General features: G+C 50.4%; 1 protein-coding gene across 3 annotated transcripts in view; it reads right to left on the bottom strand.

Moving 5' to 3' along the window:
- Positions 1–20,129, bottom strand: part of Aldh1l1 (aldehyde dehydrogenase 1 family member L1) — a 49,484-nt gene extending 29,355 nt beyond the window's left edge. Inside the window, exons 1-9 of one of the 3 annotated variants that reach the window (XM_034512249.2) lie at positions 19,833–20,129; positions 14,901–15,050; positions 12,669–12,903; positions 12,084–12,249; positions 9,283–9,384; positions 8,549–8,638; positions 6,992–7,129; positions 4,641–4,766; positions 1,907–1,998 (exon numbers count right to left, since the gene is read on the bottom strand). In XM_034512249.2, coding sequence (XP_034368140.1) covers positions 1,907–1,998; positions 4,641–4,766; positions 6,992–7,129; positions 8,549–8,638; positions 9,283–9,384; positions 12,084–12,249; positions 12,669–12,903; positions 14,901–15,027 — 1,076 coding nt within the window. In that variant the 5' untranslated portion in view covers positions 15,028–15,050; positions 19,833–20,129. Of the gene's footprint in view, positions 1–1,906; positions 1,999–4,640; positions 4,767–6,991; positions 7,130–8,548; positions 8,639–9,282; positions 9,385–12,083; positions 12,250–12,668; positions 12,904–14,900; positions 15,051–19,438; positions 19,591–19,832 lie in introns of those variants that run through there. The other 2 variants (XM_034512250.2, XM_076940103.1) reach the window with 2 other exon arrangements.
- Positions 20,130–23,307: the final 3,178 nt, after the last annotated feature.

The raw sequence follows: 23,307 nt of genomic DNA, 5'->3' as shown, positions 1-23,307 counted from the left end.
CAGCTCTGATGCTTTAAAGATTATTATAAATCTAAAGGCTTTGTGTCTTTTATTTGGGAGTTGAATGATCAAAGGTGGGGCTGAAACCCCCAAATAATGTTTACTGCGACAGGCTGCGGATGCAGAAGGTCTTGGTTTCAAACTCTATCGGGTACTAACCAGGTACTAACCAGGTACTACTAACTAGTGATGTTGAACAAATGGCTGATTCATTTACACCTTCAATTTTGTCATTTTTAAAACAAAAACAGTAATAGACTAGAACAGCTCTCTCAAGTTTTGTTGTGACTGTATAAGAGGACACAACGACAGCAATAACTAATAGGTTAATAATAACCTTCAAAGGACACAGATTGGGAGGAAGTGTGTCCAAATCAAGTATATGATAAAGGGCTTGGGTTCAGGATCTTTAGAGAACCCAAACCTCAGAAAACAAAACCCAGTTAGAAATGGGCTAAGCCCAGGGGGATATTTTACCAGAGCAGTAGCATGAGGCAGATACGAACCCAGTGAAGTGCTCAATGCCATTACAGGACCGCGAGCAACAAGGAGCCAGGTGAACACACTTAGGAGAGTGTTTAAAAAGCTGAGGCCTAAGCCGGGCAGCGGTGGCACACGCCTTTAATCCCAGCACTTGGGAGGCAGAGGCAGGTGGATTTCTGAGTTCAAGGCCAGCCTGGTCTATAGAGTGAGTTCCAGGACAGCCAGGTCTACACAGAGAAACCCTGTCTCGAAAAACAAAAACCAACCAACAAACAAACAAAAAGAGAAGGCCTGGGCCAGGGATGCAGCTGGTGGTGGGGTGGGGTGGGGATGGGCGGGGATGGGGCAGGGGTGGGGTGGGTTGAGGTGGGGATGGGGTGGGGTGAGGTGGGGATGGGGTGGGGTGGGGTCTCCTTTAGGACTAGGGCTCCCTCTTCAGCATCCTGGGTCATTGGCTAGTTTTTGTGTTTGTCTGTGTCAGTTTGATGACACAAGCTACATTTGGTAGTGGTTTGAATGAGATGCATCCCCAACAGTCTCTCACATTTGAATACTTGGTCCTCAGTTGGTGGAGTTATTTGGGGGGGGGGCGCTAGGACGTGTGTCCTTGTTGAAGGAGGTATGTCACTGGGGACAGGCTTTGAGGTTTCAAAAGACTCTAGCCTTCCCTGCTTCCTGTTTATGGTTTGAGATGTGAGTTCTCTCTCCACTGTTACTGTCACTGTGCCTCTCCTCTGTTCAGCCACCGAGGACTATCATCCCTCTGGCACGGAAGCCTAAAGGAAACCTCCCTTCTGTAAGTTGCCTTGGTCATGGTGTTTTGTCACAGCAACAGCAAACCAGCCAAAACTCTGGGAAGTTGAACCTCAACTGAGAAAATTCCTCTATCAGATTGGCCTGGAGGCAAGTCTGGGTGGTGTTTTCTTGTTTAAAAACCGATGCCCAGCCCACTGTGGGAAGTGCTGTCGCTGGGCAGGTAGTCCTGAGTGGTGATGGAGAGCAAGCTGAGCAAACCATGGAAAGCAGTGGCCCCATGTAGCCTCTGCTTCATTCCGTTCCTGCCTCCCAGTTCCTGCCTTGAGTTCCTGCTTAGGCTTCCTTCAGTGATGGAATATGACCTGTAAGCCAAATAAGACCTTTCCCACCCACACTGCTTCTGGTCAAGGTGTTTATCACTACATGTGAGCCCAGCTCCCTGATGTGCAGCAGCTAACATCAGCCAAGGGTCAGCAGTGACAGCTGGGCCTCAGCAGCTCTTCTGGGGTGAGAGGCCAGCTTGGGGGTTGATATTTACGCTTAGCTTCTATATCTGCTGGAGAGCCCTTTCTGATCGCCTCATAAGTGATACACAAATACAACCAATGGTGGCTTCAATGGGGCCATAGTAGATGCTTGGAAGGGATTCCCTCGCCCCTGAACTCACCTTACAACATCTACCGATGCAGCTCCCGACTTGAAGAAATCTGTAGAATCTTCTACCTCTGGGACATTGGGTAGGATTCGCATCCAAGAGCTCTGGAAGACAAAGGCCATGAGTGACAGAGGTGAAGTAGGGTGCTGTCTGAGGGCTCCAGCTCTGAGGTCTTCAAGACACTGTTTCTAAGGACCAGAGTGGGCTACAGCTCTGGCCACTGTGACATGAGGCTGCTGGTCTCCTGCCATGTGATTTGTCTCCCAGTTCAGTGAAGGCAGTGATGGCTGGGTATCAGAAAGGCTCACTCCTGGCCTTGGTGCGGCCGGCAGGGTTCCAGTGTTCCCAGCACAGGACTCACATGGCAATGGAATGCTTATGATGATGAAGACCAGACACAGTGAGGACCTCATGGACTCATGTGCTCTGAGATACTGACTGGCTAGCACTCCTCTGACCCAGGCCCCCTGAAGCATAGCAGAACGAGCTGCTGACCTACTGGGCAAGTGAAAGGAGCCCAGGACCACTAGCCCGGCAGTGGCAGCCAGCACTCCCATGTGAAGTAGGCCAACCAGTGGTTGTGGTGGGATGGCTGTTCCTTACAGATGCCAGACTGAACTACCCAATCAGAACATCCACTCTGTTGCACAGGCATCCACAGCAGCCATTGTAAGCAAGTCTCTCTGGTGCAGAGCCTGTCGGTCCAGCTGGTCCAGTGACCCCGAGCAGGCTCAGAGGCAGGGCCATAGGCACAGCAGCTCCAGGAATATTCTGAAAATGTCTTTGTTTGGGGGAGGAGGAGGGAGGGAGCAAAAGTGGAGCTGCTCCCTCCCTCCTCCTCTCCCTTCTTTCTTCCTTCCTCCTTTCCCCCTTCCCTTCCAGACATTTAAAGAGCCCAGCATTCCTAGGGAAGATGCTAGCTCTCTGCTATCATGGACCACATGGCACCTCATGACTGTCTCTTGTAGAGTCTTACTCTTCAGTGTTATAACACTGGTCCCGGCTGTGACACACCTCCATTCAGCTCCCTCTTTTGTTCCTGGATCATGGCAGAGGTGACCTCTTCAAACAAGGCTGTCCCTGTACTTTGGTGTCCCTGAACCTGTACTGTCCCTGTACCTGTGCTGTCCCTGCACCTGCAGTATTCTTACACTTACAGTCCTCTGCGCTAAGGTTTATCTAGATCTTTTTTCTGAAGCCAGCTCTCAGCTTCCCTTCAATGCTGACCCAATCTCTGAGGCCTTGTCTTGCAGGCCCTGTTCTGTACAGAATGTCTTCAAAGCTGTCTTATTGTCTGCACCCCTGGGAGCTCTACATGGACAGCAGACTCCCCTGCCACTCCCACTCTGCCTGGCAATCAGGAGGAGCTCTCTGCAAGTGTCTCCAAGTCCCTTTGCTTGTGAGGACTTGCCACTCTCTTCTTCACATGGTATGAGGGTAATACTTGTTAAGTAAGGGACACATATGGATTCTTCATGTGCTATAAAGCCCAGGTGGGCTTCTGCACTTGGAGATTTTTCCAGGCCGCTCCTATGGTGGGATCCGCTCCTGATGCCTGGAGTAGGGTAAGCTGCAGCCCCAGGGCAGCCTCATGGTCACACCAACACACTACTGTGCATGATGCTGCCAAGGCCTGTGCACTCAGTGAAGATTTGACTCACGAGGCTTGCCTCTCAGATGGGTTTATCTGGATTGGAGCCATCACAGGCAGAGGAGCAGCTGTCCTGGAGCTGCTGACTGGATGGATGACTAAGCTGAAACCCTTCAGTGTCATCTGCTCAACAAGGCTCCGTACCAAACATGACTCTGAGGCCAGGGAGACAGAGTGGGAGGGGCCGGGAACAGATCCTGGGAGGTGGCTGCTGACCCAGCTTCAGGCTAGATAACCAGAGAAGGAAGCTGCCTGTAAACCATTGTTGGGGAGAGCCAGTCCGGAGCAGGAGGGGGTGGAGTCATGTTTGAGAGCAGTGGGAAGTTGGACTCTCCCTCCCCTGACTCGGGCCTGCCTGTCCCAGGCACATATAATCATGCATTCCCCATCTTTGTCCACACCAGAGGAAGTCTCATTGTTGAAGCCAGGCTAAAGTCACCTGCAATTCCTCCTTATGCAAATGGGGCATCCCCAGCGCCCTGGCCCTGACCAATACTGTATACACACCCTATACAACCTACTCCTCCCTAAAGGGTTAAAAAGCCTTTACCCACCCCCATCCCCCATAAAAGCAAGTTGTTCTCTGAAGTCTGTGTCCTAGAGAGAAGTCTCTTGTTGCACTTACTTGCTGCCTGAGGTTGTTCTTGCCTCCCTCCCCCTCTGGTGTGCTCACCCAGAAGGGGTGGAGTGGGAATGACAGACCATGTAGGTAAGGAGCTGGAAGGGGGCCTGTCTCTGAAGCTTGTGCTGTTCACTACTTGGGTGTTACTGTGTGAGTACCCTCTCTGGGCCAGTTCCATACACACACTCATCACAAGTGATGGGGTGAAGCCCCCACCTCCTTCCTTTAACTATCCCAAAGCTAAATTCCACTTGTTAACTGTTTGGAGTGAGTCTCTAGAAAAGCCAAATCCCAAGGGCCCAGGTATAAAGGAAGAAGGGAACAGGGATATCAGAAAGTGCCAACACGGGACAGTGGCAATGCTGGCTCTAAGGCCAGTGCATATTCCCAACTCCAGAAAATGTGAACTCAGAAAACACATGTGCAGTGTACAATCTGCCCTACTGGGTGGTACCACTGAAGGTGCGTCTTACCCTCACGGCCTCTGCCATGGCCATCTCTGCCTCTGTCAGCTCCAGGGCACTGCTAGCAGACCCCTTGAAGAATTGGGAGGCTGGTATCATCTTGCCATCTTCCAGCTGGATGTTCTTCACCAGCAGCTGCAAAAGGGAGAACGTCAGTAGGACCAGGGCAGGGTGGGCAGCTGAGCAGGGAATTTGCACTTTCCCTCCGGCCCTCATAGCCAAGGGCCAGCAGGAGCCACAGGAGATGACGGGGTGTTCAGAACTAAGACACACTGTCCTAGGCATATGAAAGAAACCATACAATGTATGTCTGCCCTTTATTCTAATTGTCCATCACCTGCCACACTGTGCTTGCTGCTTGCTTTCTAGACTCTGTATGTGCAGTGCATGTGTGTGCACATGTTTGCGTGTATATGTTTGTGTGTGTGTGTGTGAGAGAGAGAGAGAGAGAGTGTGTGTGTGTCTGTGTATGAGAGAGAGAGGAGAGGGAGAGGGAGAGGGAGAGGGAGAGGGAGAGGGAGAGGGAGGGAGAGGGAGAGGGAGAGGGAGAGAGAGACCTAGGGGCTCCCTCATGTCAAGCAGGCCCTTACCACTGAGTGCCACAAGCCAAGTGCTTTCTTTTGTTGAATAATGATGTTATTTCTACTAAAAGGACAGTTTCTCATCAGAAAAAAAATGCTTGCAGAACTACTATGAAAGTCAACTGAGAAGCCCATGGCAACATCTGGAGGACAAATGACCATCTGAAATGCAAGTGGAGAGAGGAAAAGACACAAGGAGAGTCCAGTAAGCCTGGCCTGCATCCTCCTGGGCAGTACTCCAGGTAGAGCCTGGCTCCAGCTCTGTGGAGCTTGTGCAAAGTGTGCAATGTCACCCTTATCAATGAGGACAAGCCAGCTCATCCAAAATCATGTCTCTCCTCTGCCCAACCTTCTAACATTTACTAGACAATTATAAACAAACAGGGTTCAAGTAACTCATACAATACATTACAAAATCCGGTAAATCTGAGGTAGAGATAAGAATATTCCAGAGTCTCAACCAGGGCTGACCATGGTGTCTATAGTGCCAATGCAGTTGCCTTTGAAGATATTCTAGAACTTTCAGCCAGCAGAAGGCTAGCTAGACTTATCAGGATCCTGGGGAACCTACCCCTCCCAAATGCTAACACCAGCCTCCAGCTGCTGCAAGGAACTGGCCTCTGACAGCCTACTGTACAGTTCCCTCCTCGATGCACCTGATGGGAAAGCACCTGTGACCAGAGAGGCCTAGGACTCCATACTATTCCAAGGATGAGAACAGCAGATGCTGACCCGTGTGCACATGTTCAGGGCAGAGGCAAAGTCAATGGATTCTCAGAGACATCTGGATCAGACACACCCAGTCCTTACCTCATGACTTTGCTCTGCCCTCACAGCCTCATGGGATACTTTTTTCCCCAGAATTCTCCTGAATAATCACTTGTGGGAGAATTCCCCTCTCAGATGCCTCTTCTAAGGACCTCGACAACAGAGAGATAGCATCAACCTGCACACATATGCTTTATGCACATCTAAATGCCCACCCACTGTTAAAGGGCAGCTGTGAGACAGCCTTGGCCTCTCAGAATACAGCATGAGAATACAAGAGAGAGCCTCGTCGGTCAGCGCAACTCTCCACACTCCACCCTAGACACACTCACACAGTTGAGGTTGCAAAGTGTTGGAGATGCGCTTCTCCTCAGACCTGTGAGAAAATTCCTGGACTGGAGTCCCAGGGCCACAGCTGCCTCAGAGCCAGAATTTAGGGTCTGAAGCCCAAGTCTGCACTGACTAGCTTTGGCACCGTTGGGCAAACGTTTTAAGTCTTTTCATTGCAGTTGGCTCCTCTGATATATGCAAACAATATCTATAATTATCTTATAGGGTCATCTGGAGAATGAAATGGAATGCCTGTTCATTGTTTTAAAATAGTGGCTGGTGCCTAAGTACACTCTATTCAATTCAGCTGCTATTCTGACGTGCAAAGTCCAGTCAAAACTATCAGCTGCCTGTCCTAAGTCTCCATGCCATCCCTATTCAGAGAGATGGAAACTGAGGCCCAGGGGTTTAAGGGCATGGCTTTGACGCCCTTAAGTCCTAGACCAGGGCAACTGAAAGGATTTCTGTCACACAGGGTGTCTAGCCTGTCAGAGAAAATGCAGCCCCACCACACACAGCCTGTGCTCAGGTGGCAGCTTTTCCCTTGACCCTTGGTTCTTTCTGTCTCTTCAAGGGCAGCCTGGGATCTTCCTGTGGGGCCTGAGCCCAAGGACAGCAGTGTGGGTGACCTTGAACCTATGATGCAGGCTGGTGACTCACAGCAGTGTGCTGTTACTTTACCATTCTATCATCATTCCCGAAGAGGATGAGTCCCGCTTTGGTGACCATGCCTGGACGATGGGCTCCTGGGATGGGCAAAGCTTCTCCCTGGGCCACCAGTCCTGAGGTGTTGAGTGTCGAGTTGAAAAATGTCAGCTTCTATGGAGGGAGAGAAGCCAAGAGACAATAGATAAGATGAAGCCTTGCTATCTGCAGCCCGGCTGAAGCTCCACAGGGCTAAGAAGGCCAAGTGGTATGGGAGCTGATCTGACCCTAGAGTGTGTAAGGCCTGAGACCAGCCTTCAGGGGGAACAGCAGAGACCTGGAAGAGCTGTAATCTACACACAAGGCGGAGGCGGACCTAGACCTAGTCTTTGGGACTGTAGAAACTTAAGATTAAAAAGAAGCTCCTATTTCGGTTTTAAACTCAAACATTAACTCCTTCCAGGGACATATCCCCGGAGAAGCACATTTTAAAGACTCAAACAAACATTCCAGGAAGAAAGACCCAAGATAGGAGTTTATTAGAGAGATGGGCCCTTAACACAGTAAAACCTGGGTAAACAGAAGCCACTTTAGCTGACCTTCTTTGTTGTAAAAGGTAAGATGCAAATTTGAGTTACTTAGGAAACCAGGTCTGGGAATGGAAACTGGGCCTGGGAATGGCTGTTTAAAATTTAGCCTTTGTGGATATTGTTTAAGAGGTAATTGTATAACTGCCCTCATAAATTCTGTAAAAATGGTATATAAGCTGCCCTAAGCTTTAATTTGGGGTTATTCTTGCCTGCATGCAGGAGAACCCAAGTATATTGGTTTTCATCTTATCATCAATAAACCTCATGTTATTGCAGTAAATCCCGTCCGTGAGTGTTTCTGGGGGAGCGTGTCCCCTGGTTTTGGATCTTTAGGTCCAACAGGACCACATATGAGAACCAGAAGATCTGAGGACCTTGGACATCCTCAAGACCTTTGCACTGACTCAGAGCCTCAGACCTCAGGGACACAGACCCCTAGGAAAGTCTTCTCAAGCTATGCCACAGAGCCACAGACCCTTGGCTGCTGCTGGCCACTGCTGCAGATGAACCAACCAGAGTAAAGGGTTGTGTGTCAGTGCAGAAAGTGAAGGGTCTTCTGCAGTCTGTGTACGGTGAGCTGGGGGTCAGGGGACTAGACAGCAGACAGCATGGACATCAGACAGACATTGAGGGATACACAAAACTTGCATCTCTAGGTCCTAAGTCCAGCTGCTGCCCAGTCCTAGCTCAAAGTAAGTTGCCTCTCTCCTGGAACAAAGTCAGAGCTGGGCCTATGGGATCTGAGAGCATAGGGGTGAGGCTCAAACTCAGCAAATTCAGCAGGTGGCAGTAGGTTCCTGGGGCCACCAGTGGCAGCAGACATCTTACTTTTAGCTCTGAATGGTACAGGGTTTCCTAGTCCTAGAGTAGGGGGCGTTTGGGAGAAGGTAAGAATCGGGGCTTTAGAATTGATCAAGCATTTAAAACCTAGTGTGTGATTTTCAAGGTTGCAGGGTGGGGGCACACAGCTCTCCTGCCGGACACCAACCACACAGGAACATACCTGCCCACAGGCCTCTGTCCAGGCACCTGGCACCTTGTCATTCCCACGGATCCAGTTGTGAATGGCCTCTGCTGGCTGGTCCCAGTTGATCTGTAGAATCCAAGATGTTGTCTCCTCAGCTAGCCTCTCCTAGACCTGAAGACTGCTGCACAGTGGGCCTAGTCTTGCAGGTAGGACCTGGGCTTCCTCCTAGATGCAAGTCTGAGTACAGAGTGGGTAGCCTGGTTTGGGGCTATGACCCAAGTTCTCTCCCTGCACAGCCTATAGAATGGCTTTGGGAAGAGGCTACTCTACTGTTGTCAAGGTGGCTGAGGCCCCACAGAGTCCCTAGGAAGAGTGCTTTGGCCCATCCTGTAGAGCCCCACTACAGTATCTTTATGTATACAGGTCTCATGCAGACCTCCTTACAGAGATAACCAGTCCCAAGTAGAGATGGCCATGGGACAACTACCCACTGCTGCTCCAAGAAACCTCTCAGTGTCCTGGAGATCCCAGCACCAAGGCTGACAGATGCCATAGCCCTAGTCATTCTTCCTCCCTGGAGTGATGCTTCCTTCTACTTAAAGAGAAAGAGGAAGAACATGACCTCTGAAGGGACCTTATCCCTCCATGTTGTGATGTCGTGCTGAAACCCCGCCCTCCACTGCTGTTTCTATAATGTCAGCTGAACCTTGCTTCTCTGAGCCACTCCAGACACTCAAGGATAATGTTGGGTAACTGGGTTTGGTACTCACCCTGGCTGTCTCCTTCTTCTGAATGCCTTCATAGGTGGCTCCTTCCTCAGGCTGGGGTCGGCGGGGAGCTGTGCCCTCTGCGATCAGTCGCACAGCCTGAACCTGCAAGGAGACTGCAGTCAGCTTCCCCAGCATCAGCCTCCCACCCACACCCAGCCCTGGTCCTCACCCTGCAGGTACCCGAGAAGCCTACAGCATGGACACAGGGTATGGGTGACAGGATTTGGGTGAGTGGAATGGTACACAGACTGTCAGCAGCACATCAGGGGCTTAGATTATATCGACTTTCTAGATCTTTAGGGAGGAAACTGCCAGACCCCACTGGGGATAACAGACACACATGCCTATGAGTTGCTGTCTAGAACCTTTTTGAAGGAGAATACCTCTCCAGCCCTGGTGTGGGCTTGGGTGTCTGTAGTAAAGTAATTGGGGTCTGAATCAAGGAGTGAAAAGGAGGCTGTAACTCACACCAAGGGAGGACCCCAAAGAGCTATTGTTGACAAGAAATAGAGTGCCACAGGGCTGAGGAGGTGGCTCAGCAGTTAAGGGCACTGGTTGTTCTTATGAGAAGACCTGGGTTTCATTCCCAGCACTCACATGACAGCTCACAACCTCCTGTAACTTTACTTCCATGGGATCTGATGCCCTCTTCTAACATTCATGGTGCACATATATGCATACTACAGGCAAACACTCACACATGTTAAATAAATAAACAGAAAAAAATTAAAGAAATGAAATAGGGTATCAGAAATGTTATTCAGGGAGGGTTGCCTCTTGGAATATGCTATAGTGGTAACTGTGGGCTGTGTTTGTACAATCCTGTACAATAGCCAGGAACCTTGCAGCTCCTGTGGACTTCAAAGGTAGGTGAGAGAGAATGTGTGTGTGTGTGTGTGTGTGTGTGTGTGTGTGTGTGTGTGTGTTATAATGTAGGAGGGTGAAACCCAGAGCCTCCCCCATACAAAATAATCACTATACTACAGTGCTATATCCCATTCCCAAATTCCTAAATGGAAATTAATTATAATTAATTTAAATAGGCACATGTGACCAGTGGTTGCCATGGACACTCTGTCTCTAAGGGCCATCTGAGCCATTTGCTGTGGAATGTGAAGTCCTCTCGTCTCAGGCTAAGTATTTTCAACAAGGCAGCTTTGCTAACTATTGTTTAACACAATGAAAACATTAAAGACAAAAAAGCAGCTGATGTGAAAATGGACTGAGGTGAGGGGCTGATAGCTCAGGGCTTATAGTGGTCTGGTGACTGATATCTTGCTCACTGCCATGTGAGGAGGCTCTTTGTCTGGAATGGTCCCTGGCCTGATTATCAAAGGCTTTGGTCGTCTCTCATTAGCTGACCCTTTAGGAACAATAGCAGCTTGCACACACACAGGGTCAGTAGGAACTCTTGGAGCCACTGGCTATGAGGCAACCAGGTCCTTCCTTGTCTTCAGCCCTGCCCTGTGGAGAGTCTGGGACACCACTGCAATTGAGTGGCTATCTTTCCCAACTGAAAACAGCAAGATGCATGTCACTGAGGCAGTGTAGGAGGCAGAGGTCCTTGTGTTCACAAACAAGGAATAGGGAAATCAGGAATGTTAAACAAGCAGGGTTAGCCTGGAGTTATGGCGCACACCTTTAATCCCAGCACTCAGGAGGCAAAAACAAGTCTGCTCTATAGCCAGTTCCAGGACAGCCAGAGCTACACAGAGAATCCTTGCTGCTAAAAACCAAAACCAGCCAAACAAACAAAACAAAAACAAAGGCAAAAACAAACCAAACAACAACAACAACACCCATGCATGGTAGTCTCTTCAAATGGAGATATGGGTAATAACCAGTTGTCTGCCCAGAAGGCTGGGAGAGGACATGGTTAATAGCCTGGTGACATTTGTGTTATGTTATCTATGTGGCTGGGACCACATCACATCCTCCCCCAGACCGTTATCATAAACTTATTTTTCTCAGTCAATCTGTAGAAGCCATCTTTATGGAAGGCGTCACATGTACTTTATAAGTAGGCTTTCGCTGTAGTCATGACTTAAGCCTTCTTGCGCACGTGAGATTGAGTTAATTATCACCAGGAAATCTTTTTTTTTCACCAAATTGTACTGTTCTTAACTGTGCCTAAAATAAATGTGAAGTGTGAACCAACATTGGCTACTGAGTCATACTGAACCAAATCTCCTTCTTGCCTCTCCTGGATCGACACTACAGGCTGTGGTGTTTGCAGAGCCCCCCACAGATCAGAGAATTCCTGTTGCTCTGGCCAGCAATTGAGTCAGTATAACCACATGACCCCGGGATGCCCAATCAGCCTTCCTTGATCTTTCATTCATGTATCTTGGAGAAATGGGATTTGTCACCCCATGGACTAGGGAACTGAAAGCTTAGCCATAGGAGTCAAGAATCTTTCATGTCATGCAGGACACCTGACCTGAGGATAAAATGAACTAAACAGAAAAAGGACCAAATTGAGATGTGAGAACCCAAAGACTCGGAGGCTTTTGGGTTCAGTCATACCTGGCCCACCCTCTGTCTGGACTTGTCTAGTCAGTGACTCCAACTAAAATGCCCGTTTGGGTTAACTCCCTCTTGATTTGGGCTCTGCCCACTCTGTCCACAATTCCATCATGTTCATCATCCCTTTGAGATCCTAAAGAGTGAGTACCCTCTTTCACATGCCCTGAAATTGGGGGTGTGTGCCTGGCCAGTGAGGATCAGGGAGGGCAGCGGAGTCAAGAATCGAGAGGCTGTGTCAGAGCAAGCATGTCATGGGAGGGCAGGCGTGGCCTTACCATCCCTTTGATGCCCTCCGGGAAGAGGAACCGATTGTACAGTGTGCTCACGGTGTCATCTGGAAGCACCTCACACTCCTTCTGCAGCAGAAGGTCACCAGTGTCCAGACCATCATCAGCCCAGAAGATGGTGAAGCCTCCTTTCTTATCTCCATGAATGAGGGTCCTGGAAGATAGGAGGAAAATGCCAGTCTGAAAGAAAGTGTCACAGAGGACACCCTGGGAGCTGTCCCCTGACCCCTGTCACTCTTGGGGGAGGGGCTACCTCCTCCCATAGGAGGGATGACACCTGCTCCTATAGAAAGAGAAGAAAAGAAACTGTTTATAATCACCAACCATGCCAATCAGCGGTTACATGCCAAAAGCGTCCTGCCTTAGGTGACAGCCCCTAAGACAGATCTTCCTGACTTTGCTGGGATTAAAAGTGTGTATCACCACTGGTAAGCATGCTGTCTTAACACTCCCCTGCTGTGGTTCAGGGAGACACACAGCAGTGCAGGGTAGGTATCTCCACAATGTACTTGACTGCCTCAGAGATGAGGGAGGGTGATATGCCAGGCAAATTGGGGGTGGAACCCATCTTACCAGTTGATGGCTGAAGCCCCTCTGTGCCTGGGTAGCAGAGATGGATGGTAGATGATGGAGCCATGCCGGGGGGCATTGATGACCTCCATGGGTATGAACTGGCTGCAGAAGGGCAGCACATTGAGCTCTGCACCCAGAGCCTGGTATTTGTCCACCACCTCGGGCAGAGCCTGTCCTCGAGCCCGCCACCGAGGGAACTTGAACACGGGCACGCCGTCCTTCTCAGCCTCCAGGCCTGAGGAAAGAGCAGGTGAGCCACCATCCTCTCTGTTCTACCCACACACTGTCAGCTGTCTTTACCCAGAGAAGTGGCTGCGGCTCCATTCTTGGTGCCTTTTCCAGTTCCCACTATCCAGCAAAGTTCTGCTAGGATGTGGGTGGCACTAGCCAAGGGTGAGTACCAGGCAGGGACTTTCCTGCCTGGATGCTGCCTGCTGAGAGCACTAAGGCCTCCAAATGCCTCCCTTGCTCAGATCTCACAGGCTCCCCATAGGCTCTCTCTACAGTCCTTTCCAGAGGCCCATCCATGCCCAACACTGTCTGCCTCCTCTCCCCAGCCATCTCTACTTTTCCTTTCTTCCCTTTCCCTACCTCTCCACTCTCTGGATGTCAGCCATACCAGGAGGAGGTGAAGAGGCCGGAGGGAGGAGGACAGAAGTATGAGGAAAGGATTTGACCTTTCTGGTGGGGATCCTGTCCACCCTCCTAGCCGGATGCCTTACCCCAGCTACAAGAGTTCCTTCTCGGGGAAGCGGTTTAATCTCTGTTCCAAGTATGCAGACCTGGCCCTGATGTACACACACACACACACACACACACACACACACACACACACACTCTGTTCCTCACACCTGCAGCCTGGAGGCCCAGGCCCAGATTGCAGGGCTTCTTCAGCCTGCTTACAGGCTATTTTCTACATAACACCATCCCCTCTTACTCTCAGGTTGGTGGCAACAGCTGCCTCTGGAAGGCACAACCCTCACCTTAAGGGGCTTTCTTTGGCTGGCCATTCTTCAGTACTTATGAACATTCTTAGCGAGTCTCTTGAGAGTACTCCTGTTGTGTAGTGTCCAGCCTTGACTGGCCTGACCCTGCTCTCTGTCCTCATCTCCGCCACCATGACCTGATGTGATGGCTAAGCTACATCGTCAATATTACCAGGTTTGGAATCAGTAGGAGGGTGTGACCAAGGTGCTCACTGAAAAGAGAGTCCCTGGGATATGGATGATGACATCCTATGTACTGAGGAACCAGGGGAAATAAAACAGGGGAAAAGAGGAAGCCAGCTGAAGACCAGAACAAATCTCTGCTTCACAGTGTGACTAGCTGTGATAAGACTAGGTCCAAGTACACTTTCAAAGCAGCCTCACTGTGGCCATGAGACACTCCTGCAGGCCATTCAAAGTCAAGGCCAAGGAGTGGTCCCAACTGGGCCTGGGATGGCGCTGGGAGCAGAAACTTGTCTGGTCACTGTTAGTATCTGTTTGTAGAGCTCAGACAGGGATCATGTCTATCACGCTGTGGTCAGGTGTAGGGCTGAGTCCTGGCAGGCATCAGCAGAGTCCAGGGGTCAGACTGTGGCTGCTTGCTCTGCCCTGCATCTGGCTGGTCCCCAAAAAGCCACCTTCCTACTCTCCATCTCCCGTCCTTAGGCTGTGCCTTACAGACCTTCTCCATCAAGCCTGAGAAGGGTCTGGTCATCATATGGAAGCCCCAGCATCCAAGCAAAGGGTCCAGGACTGTGATTCTCAAGTGGCTTCTTCCCAATGAGTTAGGAACACCCAGAAGATGCTAAAAGGGAAACCTCTCAGCTGCACCCACTCTGCTGTTCCAAGAACCCTTGGGTGAAATGAGCACTCAGGGCTAATGGAGCCCCAGAGATGGTGACATGAAGCATGTCCACCTTGGGGAATGACAACCCCAGGTAACCACCCCTAGGGACCCTTCAGAGCTTAGATGCTTGGGTCAGAGAGGTTAAGAGGGGTATGTGGGACAAGCCGGGCTTCTCCATGGCCGTTGGTCAGGATACAGATCCTACCCCATAGTCACTTTATTCCAGGGCAGTCCAGCAGCCATTTGGCATCAGGACTCAGGATGGGCGGTGTGTAAGTGTAACCTAGCAAGGGCTGTGCCATGAAACCCCGGACTTTACCCACCAGCCCACTGTAGGGCCTGTGCCCTAGCAGGTGGGTTTCCTTCCACCCTCTTCCCTGCCCCAAGCTGCTCACTTACCCAGGGGATCTGCTTTCCCGTCCTTGTCTGGGATAGTGAACACACCCACCACCTCATGGCCCTCCTTCCTCAGCTGGCAGTAAACCTCCTGGCCAAACAGGCTCTGGCCGATTACTGCAATCTTCATGGCAACAGAGGGTTGGAGGGTGCCTGTTGAAGGAGCAGTCAGACGGTTAGAAAGGCTGTCTGGTGTCAGGGGAAACTGCCTAGGCTCCAACGGGTGCATTCTCCTGCATTGGTCAACCCTGGGGCTCCATGAACAGCAGGCTGCTTTGGGGAGACTGCCACTGTGCAAGGGAACAGGGGTAACCCTGACATCTGTGAATGTGAAGACTGATGACAGCTGTTGGTTCAGACAGTGTAGCTTCAGAGGTCTCCCTTCACTAATCCCTGCAAATTGTCATAAACTTGGTGCAAGTCCTTGGAGACATTTTAGAACATCCCCTGGAACTGACCCATTTGTGTCCTTGGTCAAACCACTTTAAGCTGTTCCCTTGCTGTTAATGAGAAAGCCATCACACTTCTCTTGAGGCTACACTAGGCTTATTGCACCGGGCCCAGAAGCCATAAGAGAGACAAAAAAGGAGCTTTACTTTACTTAGTATCAGCCGCCAGAACACAGGGTGACTGGGTTAGGAGGGGGTGCTGATGGGAAAGGTGGAAGAGACAGAGACAGTTGGAATGAAGCAGAAGTCAGTGTGAATGGCTGCTAAGTTCAGTACCTTCCTGTGAAACCCGAGGTTCTCTCTGTTATCTTTCCTTAAATTGTCCGTTTACCACATAAGCACAGTTTAGGGAAAAGGCTGAAGCAGGGTGTATTTCACACACTAAGATGTGCAGAAGCCACAGGTGTGAAGCAACCTCACAAATTCCCACATGCACAGCATGCTGCCGCCTGAGCACTGAAATGCCTATTGTTCACCAAACATTAGGGCTCCTTTAGCACAGAGCAGCAATGCCTGTCTGCCTTGGCCAACCTCACACATCTGCCTTCCAGACCCAACCCTGTGCCTGCCTCCACCATCTCACTAGCCTGTGGGCATGTGAGCTGTCAGGAGTCAGTGTTTGTCCATGTCACAGGAGGCCATAATGACTCAAATGTTGCACAACCTCCACAAAAATCAAGGCCAAATGTGTCACAGACCTGAGGTTATAACCACTCAAAGACAATAAGAGACACACGGTCAGTTTTGCATCCATCAATAACTTTCAAAGCATAGAACCAGAGGGCTCATGGAAAGGAGAGTTAAGTCCTTCTTCATTCAGTTAAAAATGTCTACTTTTAAAGGACTCCATCAAGGAAATAAAATGAGAATCCATAAACTGAAAGAGCTGAAAAGCCAACCCTCAAAGGGCAACAACTCAATTGAAACATGTTGATTTAAATCATCAAACTGCAGCGCCTGTGGAGGCCAGAAGGTGGCACCAGATTCCCCTGGAGCTACAGCCGCAGGAGGTCATAAGCTGCCTGGCTTCTGTGCTAGGAACAGAATGCAGGTCCTCTGCGAGAGCAGCAAGTACACAACCTCTCCAGTTCCCAAAAGTATTCTTGTTCTAACACGAAGCTCACTTTAACTACCAGTTCTAGAACCCTCTTTGTGCCAGCTACTTTTATGTCAATTTGACATAGTTAGAGCACTGAAGAGGAGAGAACCACAGCTGAGTAAACACCTCCATCCAACCAGAGAGCAGGCAAGCACCCTACACAAAGCATTTTCTTAATTAGTGATTGGCATGGGAGGGACCAGCTCATTGTGGGTGGGGTCTTGTGTTAGCAGTCCTGGGTTCTTTAAGAGAGCAGGCTGAGAAAGCCATGTGGAGCAAGCCAGTAAGCAGCACTCCTGTGTGACCTCTGCATCAGCTCTGCCTCCAGGCTCCTGCCTCATCTCAGTTCCTGACTTCTGTTGATGATGAACAGTGATGACGAAGCATAAGCCAATTAAAACCTTTCCTTCCAAAGTTGCTATTGGCCATGGTGTTTCGTCACAGCAATGCAACCCCTAAGTAGGACAACCCCTCACTGGCATTTATTCAAATGGACAGAAAACTAATGTCCACATAAAACCCCACATGCAAACATTGACGGAAGCATTACTTAGAACTGACCGATTCTGGAAACAACTATGACGCTGGTTAGTGAGTAAATGAAAAACAAAACAAAACAAAACAAAAGCTGGGGCTGGGGTTCAGATAATGGAACAGGAGCCAGATCGAGAAGACTTGTATGTGCTGGGAAGTTGTGAAGAGACACTCCGATGCCCAACTGCAAACTGCTGAGCGAGAGAAGCTCGTCGGCAAGGGTGGTGTCCACTCTGGTCACAGCTGCACAGCACTCTGGAAAGCCACCCCAGGGAACCGGAGAGAGTGCAGAGGTCAGTGGTTTCCAGGGCGGAGGGCAGGGTGGTGGGTAGAGCACACTCAAGGGATCTAAGCCTACAAGGACAGATACACATTCTTACACACAGCCCAAAGCCAAAGACCACGGGAACAGCCCATTGCAGAACATGGATTTGAGGTCATCACACTGCACTGGCGTCCGCTGGCACTGGTGTCGGCTGGCACAGCACGGTAAATGTTTAACAGGAGAAAGCATGGGCAGAGCGAACATATGGGAACCCAATTCTGCCCTCATGGTTTTCCATAAACTTAAAACAAGTTCTGAGGGTTGACTATTAATTTAAAGAAGCAAATAGAGCGCTCTAGCCTACATTTTGCTCAAAAAAGTCCAACTGGGTTAAAAGTAAATATTTTTACACCAAAGACAAGAAGAAAACACAGTAAGATGGGAATTCGGCTCAGCTGACAGAACCTCAGTCTAGCAAAGCATGAAGTTTCATCCCCAGCGTCACAGAAACCAAGTGTACCGATGCAGGCTGGTAGCACTGCTCTTGGGAGGTGGATGCAGGAGGATTGGAGGTCAAGGTCATCCTCAGCTACATAGAGGGTTTGGGGCCAGCCTGGGCTACATGAGTCCCTGTCTCAAAAATGGAGGAGAAAGAAGAGAAGGGAGTAGAGAAGGAGAAGGGGAGGGGGAAGAGGGAGAGAGAGAAGAAGGGTTATGTTAGAAAATATTGGTGAACAGTTTGGTTTCCAAGCCTGGCTCTAACAGTGAAATGCAAATTGAACATGACAAAATTTCACATATAAAGCAATTATATATGTATATTATATATTATATTATATATATTATATATATATTATATTATATATAAGAGGAAAAACTTACAGCCAACAGACAAAATCACGTTCAAATTATAACCAATTAGAACAATGCAGTATCAAACACGTACATACTCCCTCTGAAAACTGACAGATACTGAAAATAATATGATACCCAGTGTTGGCAAGGTTTGGGGAAACTGTAAGTGGGTACAAATTCTCTGCAGGGGAGCATGAAAACAGGTCAGTCCTGACTTAGTATCTCCGTTATAGATGAGAGGAAGACCAGAGGACAACAGGTGGGTTTACACTGTGGTCAATTGCAGTTTGTGGGCCATGCTGTTAGGATGTAGCAAACTGTTGCTGGCTGGGGATGTGTGAGCCAGCCAACCTGTTCCAGCAGATAACAGCTCACTGTAATTTCCCAAAGTAGTAATGTGGTGTGTGTGTGTGTGTGTGTGTGTGTGTGTGTGTGTGTGTGGTATGGTGTGTGTGTCTACGTGTGTTTCTATGTGTCTGAGGTATGGTGTACATGTGCTCTGTGTATTTGTTGCCTTCTTTCAAGGGAGTTTCATTGCATAGCCCAGGCTGCCCTTGAAATTTGCATCCTCCCACCTCAGTCCCGTGAGTACTGAGATTTCAGATCTGTGCTCCCTCACCTGTGGACTTCTGGTATTTACAGAAAAATTAAAGGAGAAAAACACAAGCAAGCAATAATAAAATAAAACCCCACTTTTGGCTTCAACCAGAATAGCTGCAGATTGGCCATTATCACAGTTCAAGAACAAGAAGGAACAAGGAGTGAGGACTGTCACATATCGCTTGCCTTTGGCAACACAAATAGGAGATGAGGGTCTGCAGGGCCTACTGAGCCCCAAGGCCATAGGGTGCAGACTCCCAGTCCTGTCTTCTTGTCATGGGACACCCCCAGGGGCTGCTGAAGCCTCAGGCCTTCAGGGACTGCAGGTCTCCTCTTCCAGCCCCTGGGTCAGGACAGCAGAACAGTGGCAGGAGCCCTCTGTCTATAGCCTGCTGCAGTCCCAGGCTGGGAGCAGACCTGGTGGTAGTCAGGGTTCACCCTAAGGCCAGGCATTCTGCTAGAATACAAGGGACCCCTTTCCATAACTGCTCAAGGCTGACACTCTTCTATGATAGCCTCTTTGCCCTGGCTCCACGTAGGGGATGGATATGTCCCTTAGGGGGTCAAGATCACACTTCCATGATCCTGGGTGTGGAAATACAGCAACCCAGCTCTTAAGCCTTCAAGGTCTAAGTGAATTATCACCTTCTCTGCATCTCGAGCGCCTCTGTAAAATATGACTGTGCTGTCTCCAGGGCATGGAGAACTTATCTAGACAGAAGACAGTGCCAACACTCACCACCTGCTGCCCAGGACCAGAATTCTCCAGGAACTTCAGGAGAGGTGCAGTATTAGCCTCCACACCTCCACATTTTACAGACCAGAAGTCAAGATTCGGCTGAGCTTAAGAAACTTCCCAGGACACGAGCCTGTTGTGGTGGTGCACCCCTTTAAATCCCAGCACCCCGAAGACCCAGCAGAGGAATTTCTGAGTTCCAGGCCAGCCTGGTCTATAGAGCTTGTTCCAGGACAGGCAAGGCTACTCAGGGAAAACCTCCCTCAAGTGGTGGTGGTGGGGGAGGCAGGAACTCTGGTTCCCAGGGCAGGAGCTATGGTTCCAAGGTTCAGCGGCTGCCTCTAGCGGAAAGGCTCTGGGTGTCTCTCTCAAAAAACAAAAGCAAAAAGAAACTTACCCAAGGTCAAAGACGGGGAGGGGAAAAAGGGGTCACCGGTCCAGAGCCCTGGGCTAAAAACCCAGAAGTACCTGCTAGCTGCGAGGGTCAGTCAGTTGTCAGCAGTCAGCACAGGGGCAGTGAGCTCCCAGAGGAGTGCACAAGCTCCGGTCTTGTGCAGAGGTTAGGGTCAATGCTTCTCCTCTAGGCAGAGTGAAGAGGCTGACCCAGGGGCCCGCCAGCCCAGGTCCCTCCAATCACAGGAGGCCCTCTAGCCAGGCCCCCACACATGACCAATCAGGGATCCTTCCCCAGTTCCTAGAATGGGGTGAGGGATTAGGAAAGTGGATTCTCAGAATCAAACGCAGATCATCGGTCCATTTGCAGGTACCTTGTGTTCCCTTCTGCAAAATGGGCCACCAACGTCTATAAAGCACCGTGCAACCACAGGCGCATCCTCAAAAACCTGAGTACCCCTAGCTAGGTTGGAGACCTCCCCGCCTCCCCGCCTCCCCCCTCCCCCGCCTCCTCCGCCTCCCCCGCCTCCCCGCCTCCCCGCCTCCCCGCTTCCCCGCCTCCCCGCCTCCCCGCCCTCCATTCTGGGTTGAGTTCCATGCCTAGCATGCCCGGCGCCTAGCTGGTCACCCATGGTTCAGAGCCAGCAGCTGATTCACCAGACCAGACCGCGCTGGGACTTCAGTGAGCCTCAGTCCTGAGACAGGAGATGGCATAGTCCCAAGAGTGAGGAGGCGGGAGGCGGAGGCGGAGGCGGAGGTGGAGGCGGAGGGGGAGGCGGGTCTAATCTGCTGAAGGTGGGACTCATGGAAATTGCAGCTGGGAGGGGAGGCCTAGTCCCTGCATTCATGGTGACACAGGACACCCATAAAGCATTCTTAGCAAGTTAAAAGGCTTTGTACTACCAGGGTCATTTCCCTCACCCAAGAGTGATAAACAAGGAGCATGCGAGGTCACTCTTCTGCTGTGGACCTGGGGTTGTGTCTTGGTGGACCTGAGGTTCTGAGTCCCATGCCCTTCTCACCTCTTTACAGGCTCTCAAAAGTTCTCCTCTGGCCCTCCCACCTTGTCTAAGTGCTACAGACCCTCTCCCTGGGCAGGGTCATTGTCCTACTTGAGGTAAGTCAGAAGACAATACAGGGTCCAGTAACATGTCCATCACTTCCTGACCAAAAGCTTTCTTCCAAGGATGCCCCCCTACTACCTGCCCTGCCACTCAAACCACCTCCGAGGCTCCTTCCTTCCCAAGCTCTGCCCCCTTCTTCAGTACACCAGGCTGGCTCTAACACAACCTTTGCATGGGCTCTGCCTTGAGCAGGCCCTTGGATTGTGATAGCAGGCTCTGTCTCTTCCCAGCCAGCCACTGTCAGGCTCTGTTTGCTCAGTCCAAACGTGCTGTGCCTCTCCACGCAACCTAAGGAGACTCTTGGGCTCCTCGGTGCCTGCCGCTCTCTATGCTGCCCATAGAGGACTACCCATAACCTTGGTACCCTCTGTCCTCTGTGTATCTGCTCTCCCACCAGACTGTAAGCTCTCTGAGGTCAGGAAACGCAACAGTTGCCTTTCCTGCTGTGTTGTCAAGGGACATAATAGTCGCTTCAAAAAGTCCTTCAGGGCTTGTGGACTTTTGCATGCCATTTACTGTCTCCACGAGTCAGGAAGCTCCTGTTATTAACACACCACGTCTTCAGGGAAGCTGTCCCTAACTGCAGTCCCTGGGGTGGGGCTCTAATTTTCCTTTATGACCCTCCAAATTCAGCTTTATCCATCGTATGCCACCCACAGGAGTAAGTGATGACCCCGTCCTGCTGGCTGTTCCCCAGCACTGAGTGGCACGCTTGCCTGTAGAAGGGATAACGTCTGTAGGCAGCATGATTAAACGTCGGGATTTGGAGTGTTCTGTAATCTGCAGTTGGAATAGGGTTGGCAGAAGGGCAGATGACGGGATCCCCCAGAGGGCGGCCTGGAAGCTGACTGTCAAACAAGATATAGGGAAATCTGAAGGGAACCATTCTGTTAGAGGCACTGAGTGAAAGGGGGTGGGGCATAAGCAGAGTTTCCTGTAGTGATGGGGGACCTCTATTCTACTTTTCTCATTTACAAAAATGTCCAACGAAAGCAATGTAAGGGAAGAAGAGCTTATTAGTGCTCATGGTTCGAGGGTAGGGTCCATCGTGGAGGCGGAGGCATGGCGGCGGGAGCGAGAGGCAGCCGGTCACATCCTCGCATCTGCAGTCAGGAAGCAGAGGCTGAAGAATTCGGTGTTTGGCTCACTCTCTCTCCTTTTTCTGCAATACTGATGACCTCAGCTCATAGCAGGGTACCACCCACCTACATTTAAGGAAGGCATGGAGGGGCTTCATGTAACTCAAATCTAGAAACTCCTTGACAGTTGTGCCCAGAGGTCTGTTTCCAGGAGACCCAAAATCCCTTAAAGTGGACAATGGAGGTCAGCTGCCACAATGAGGTTCATAGAAAAGACACACAAAAGTTTTAGAACACATACTGGAGAGAGGGCCAGCAAGGAGGCACAAGGCTAGCCAGAGGGCCAAAGGCACATGCCCCTGAGTCTCCAGATTTAACTGGTAGGAAGTGTCACAGATGTAAGTGTGGGCTGCTCTCCCTGAAAGGTGACAGAGACAGGAGCTCAAAGAGCAGAAGCAAGAATCTGGGCCTCACTGTCTACTTCACCATTTGCTTTGAACAGCAGAGTGCTTGTCCTAGGTCTGTCCCCACGCTAGCAATGCCTGCCCCAGGAGCCTGTCCCTACCACTATCCTACCTGCCCAGAGGGGCTACACTTGAGGGACTGACCAAGATGTTAGGGTGCCTGTCAGGCTCTTGCCTGTCTTTTGAGCTCCTTGCTGTTATCCTCTGTGAAAGCAGCTACGACTTGCAACTGTGACACGGCCTGCCAGTTGAATGAGCCCCAGGGAAGTGATGAGGGGTGAATGTTTATGCTCTGAGCTAAAGTTTCCCAGGCTGACCTTGAATTGGGAATCTTCCTGTTTCTGCCTCCTAAGTATGGGATTATGGGCCCCTTCATAGTGCCCAGCTTGGTGAGTTGGTTCTGGGAAACACTGGGAAAAGTGTCAATGACTGGGGCTGGTACACAGGCGATGGCAGTTAAAAAAGTTTGGAAACCCCTCCTTTAGGGCCTGTGGGGTCTTGCTTCCTCCCATGAGTACAGGCTGGATAGACTGACTTGTTTCTAACAAAGGGAAAATGGCAGAAGCCACATTGTGTGGATTCTGGATTTATGCCTTCACAGACAGACAGAGAAACAGGTTTAAAGTCAGAGAGTGGCAGAGCCAGCCTATGTCCCAGCCTGTATGACACTTGGGATGACTGTCCCACTCCACCATGCCAGCAGTGCCCAGCAGTTGCATGGAGTGGCATGCACATTCTACACAAACCATTCTCCAATGCCACACTCCCAGGCTTCTTTGTATCTTTCTATGGGAGCAGGGGATGCTTCATTT

Source organism: Arvicanthis niloticus, chromosome 9, assembly GCF_011762505.2.
Source record: "Arvicanthis niloticus isolate mArvNil1 chromosome 9, mArvNil1.pat.X, whole genome shotgun sequence".
In the NCBI taxonomy this organism is placed as follows: domain Eukaryota; kingdom Metazoa; phylum Chordata; class Mammalia; order Rodentia; family Muridae; genus Arvicanthis; species Arvicanthis niloticus.
The sequence above is the reverse complement of the archived record's forward strand: the minus strand, read 5'-3'. Positions and strand labels throughout refer to the sequence as shown.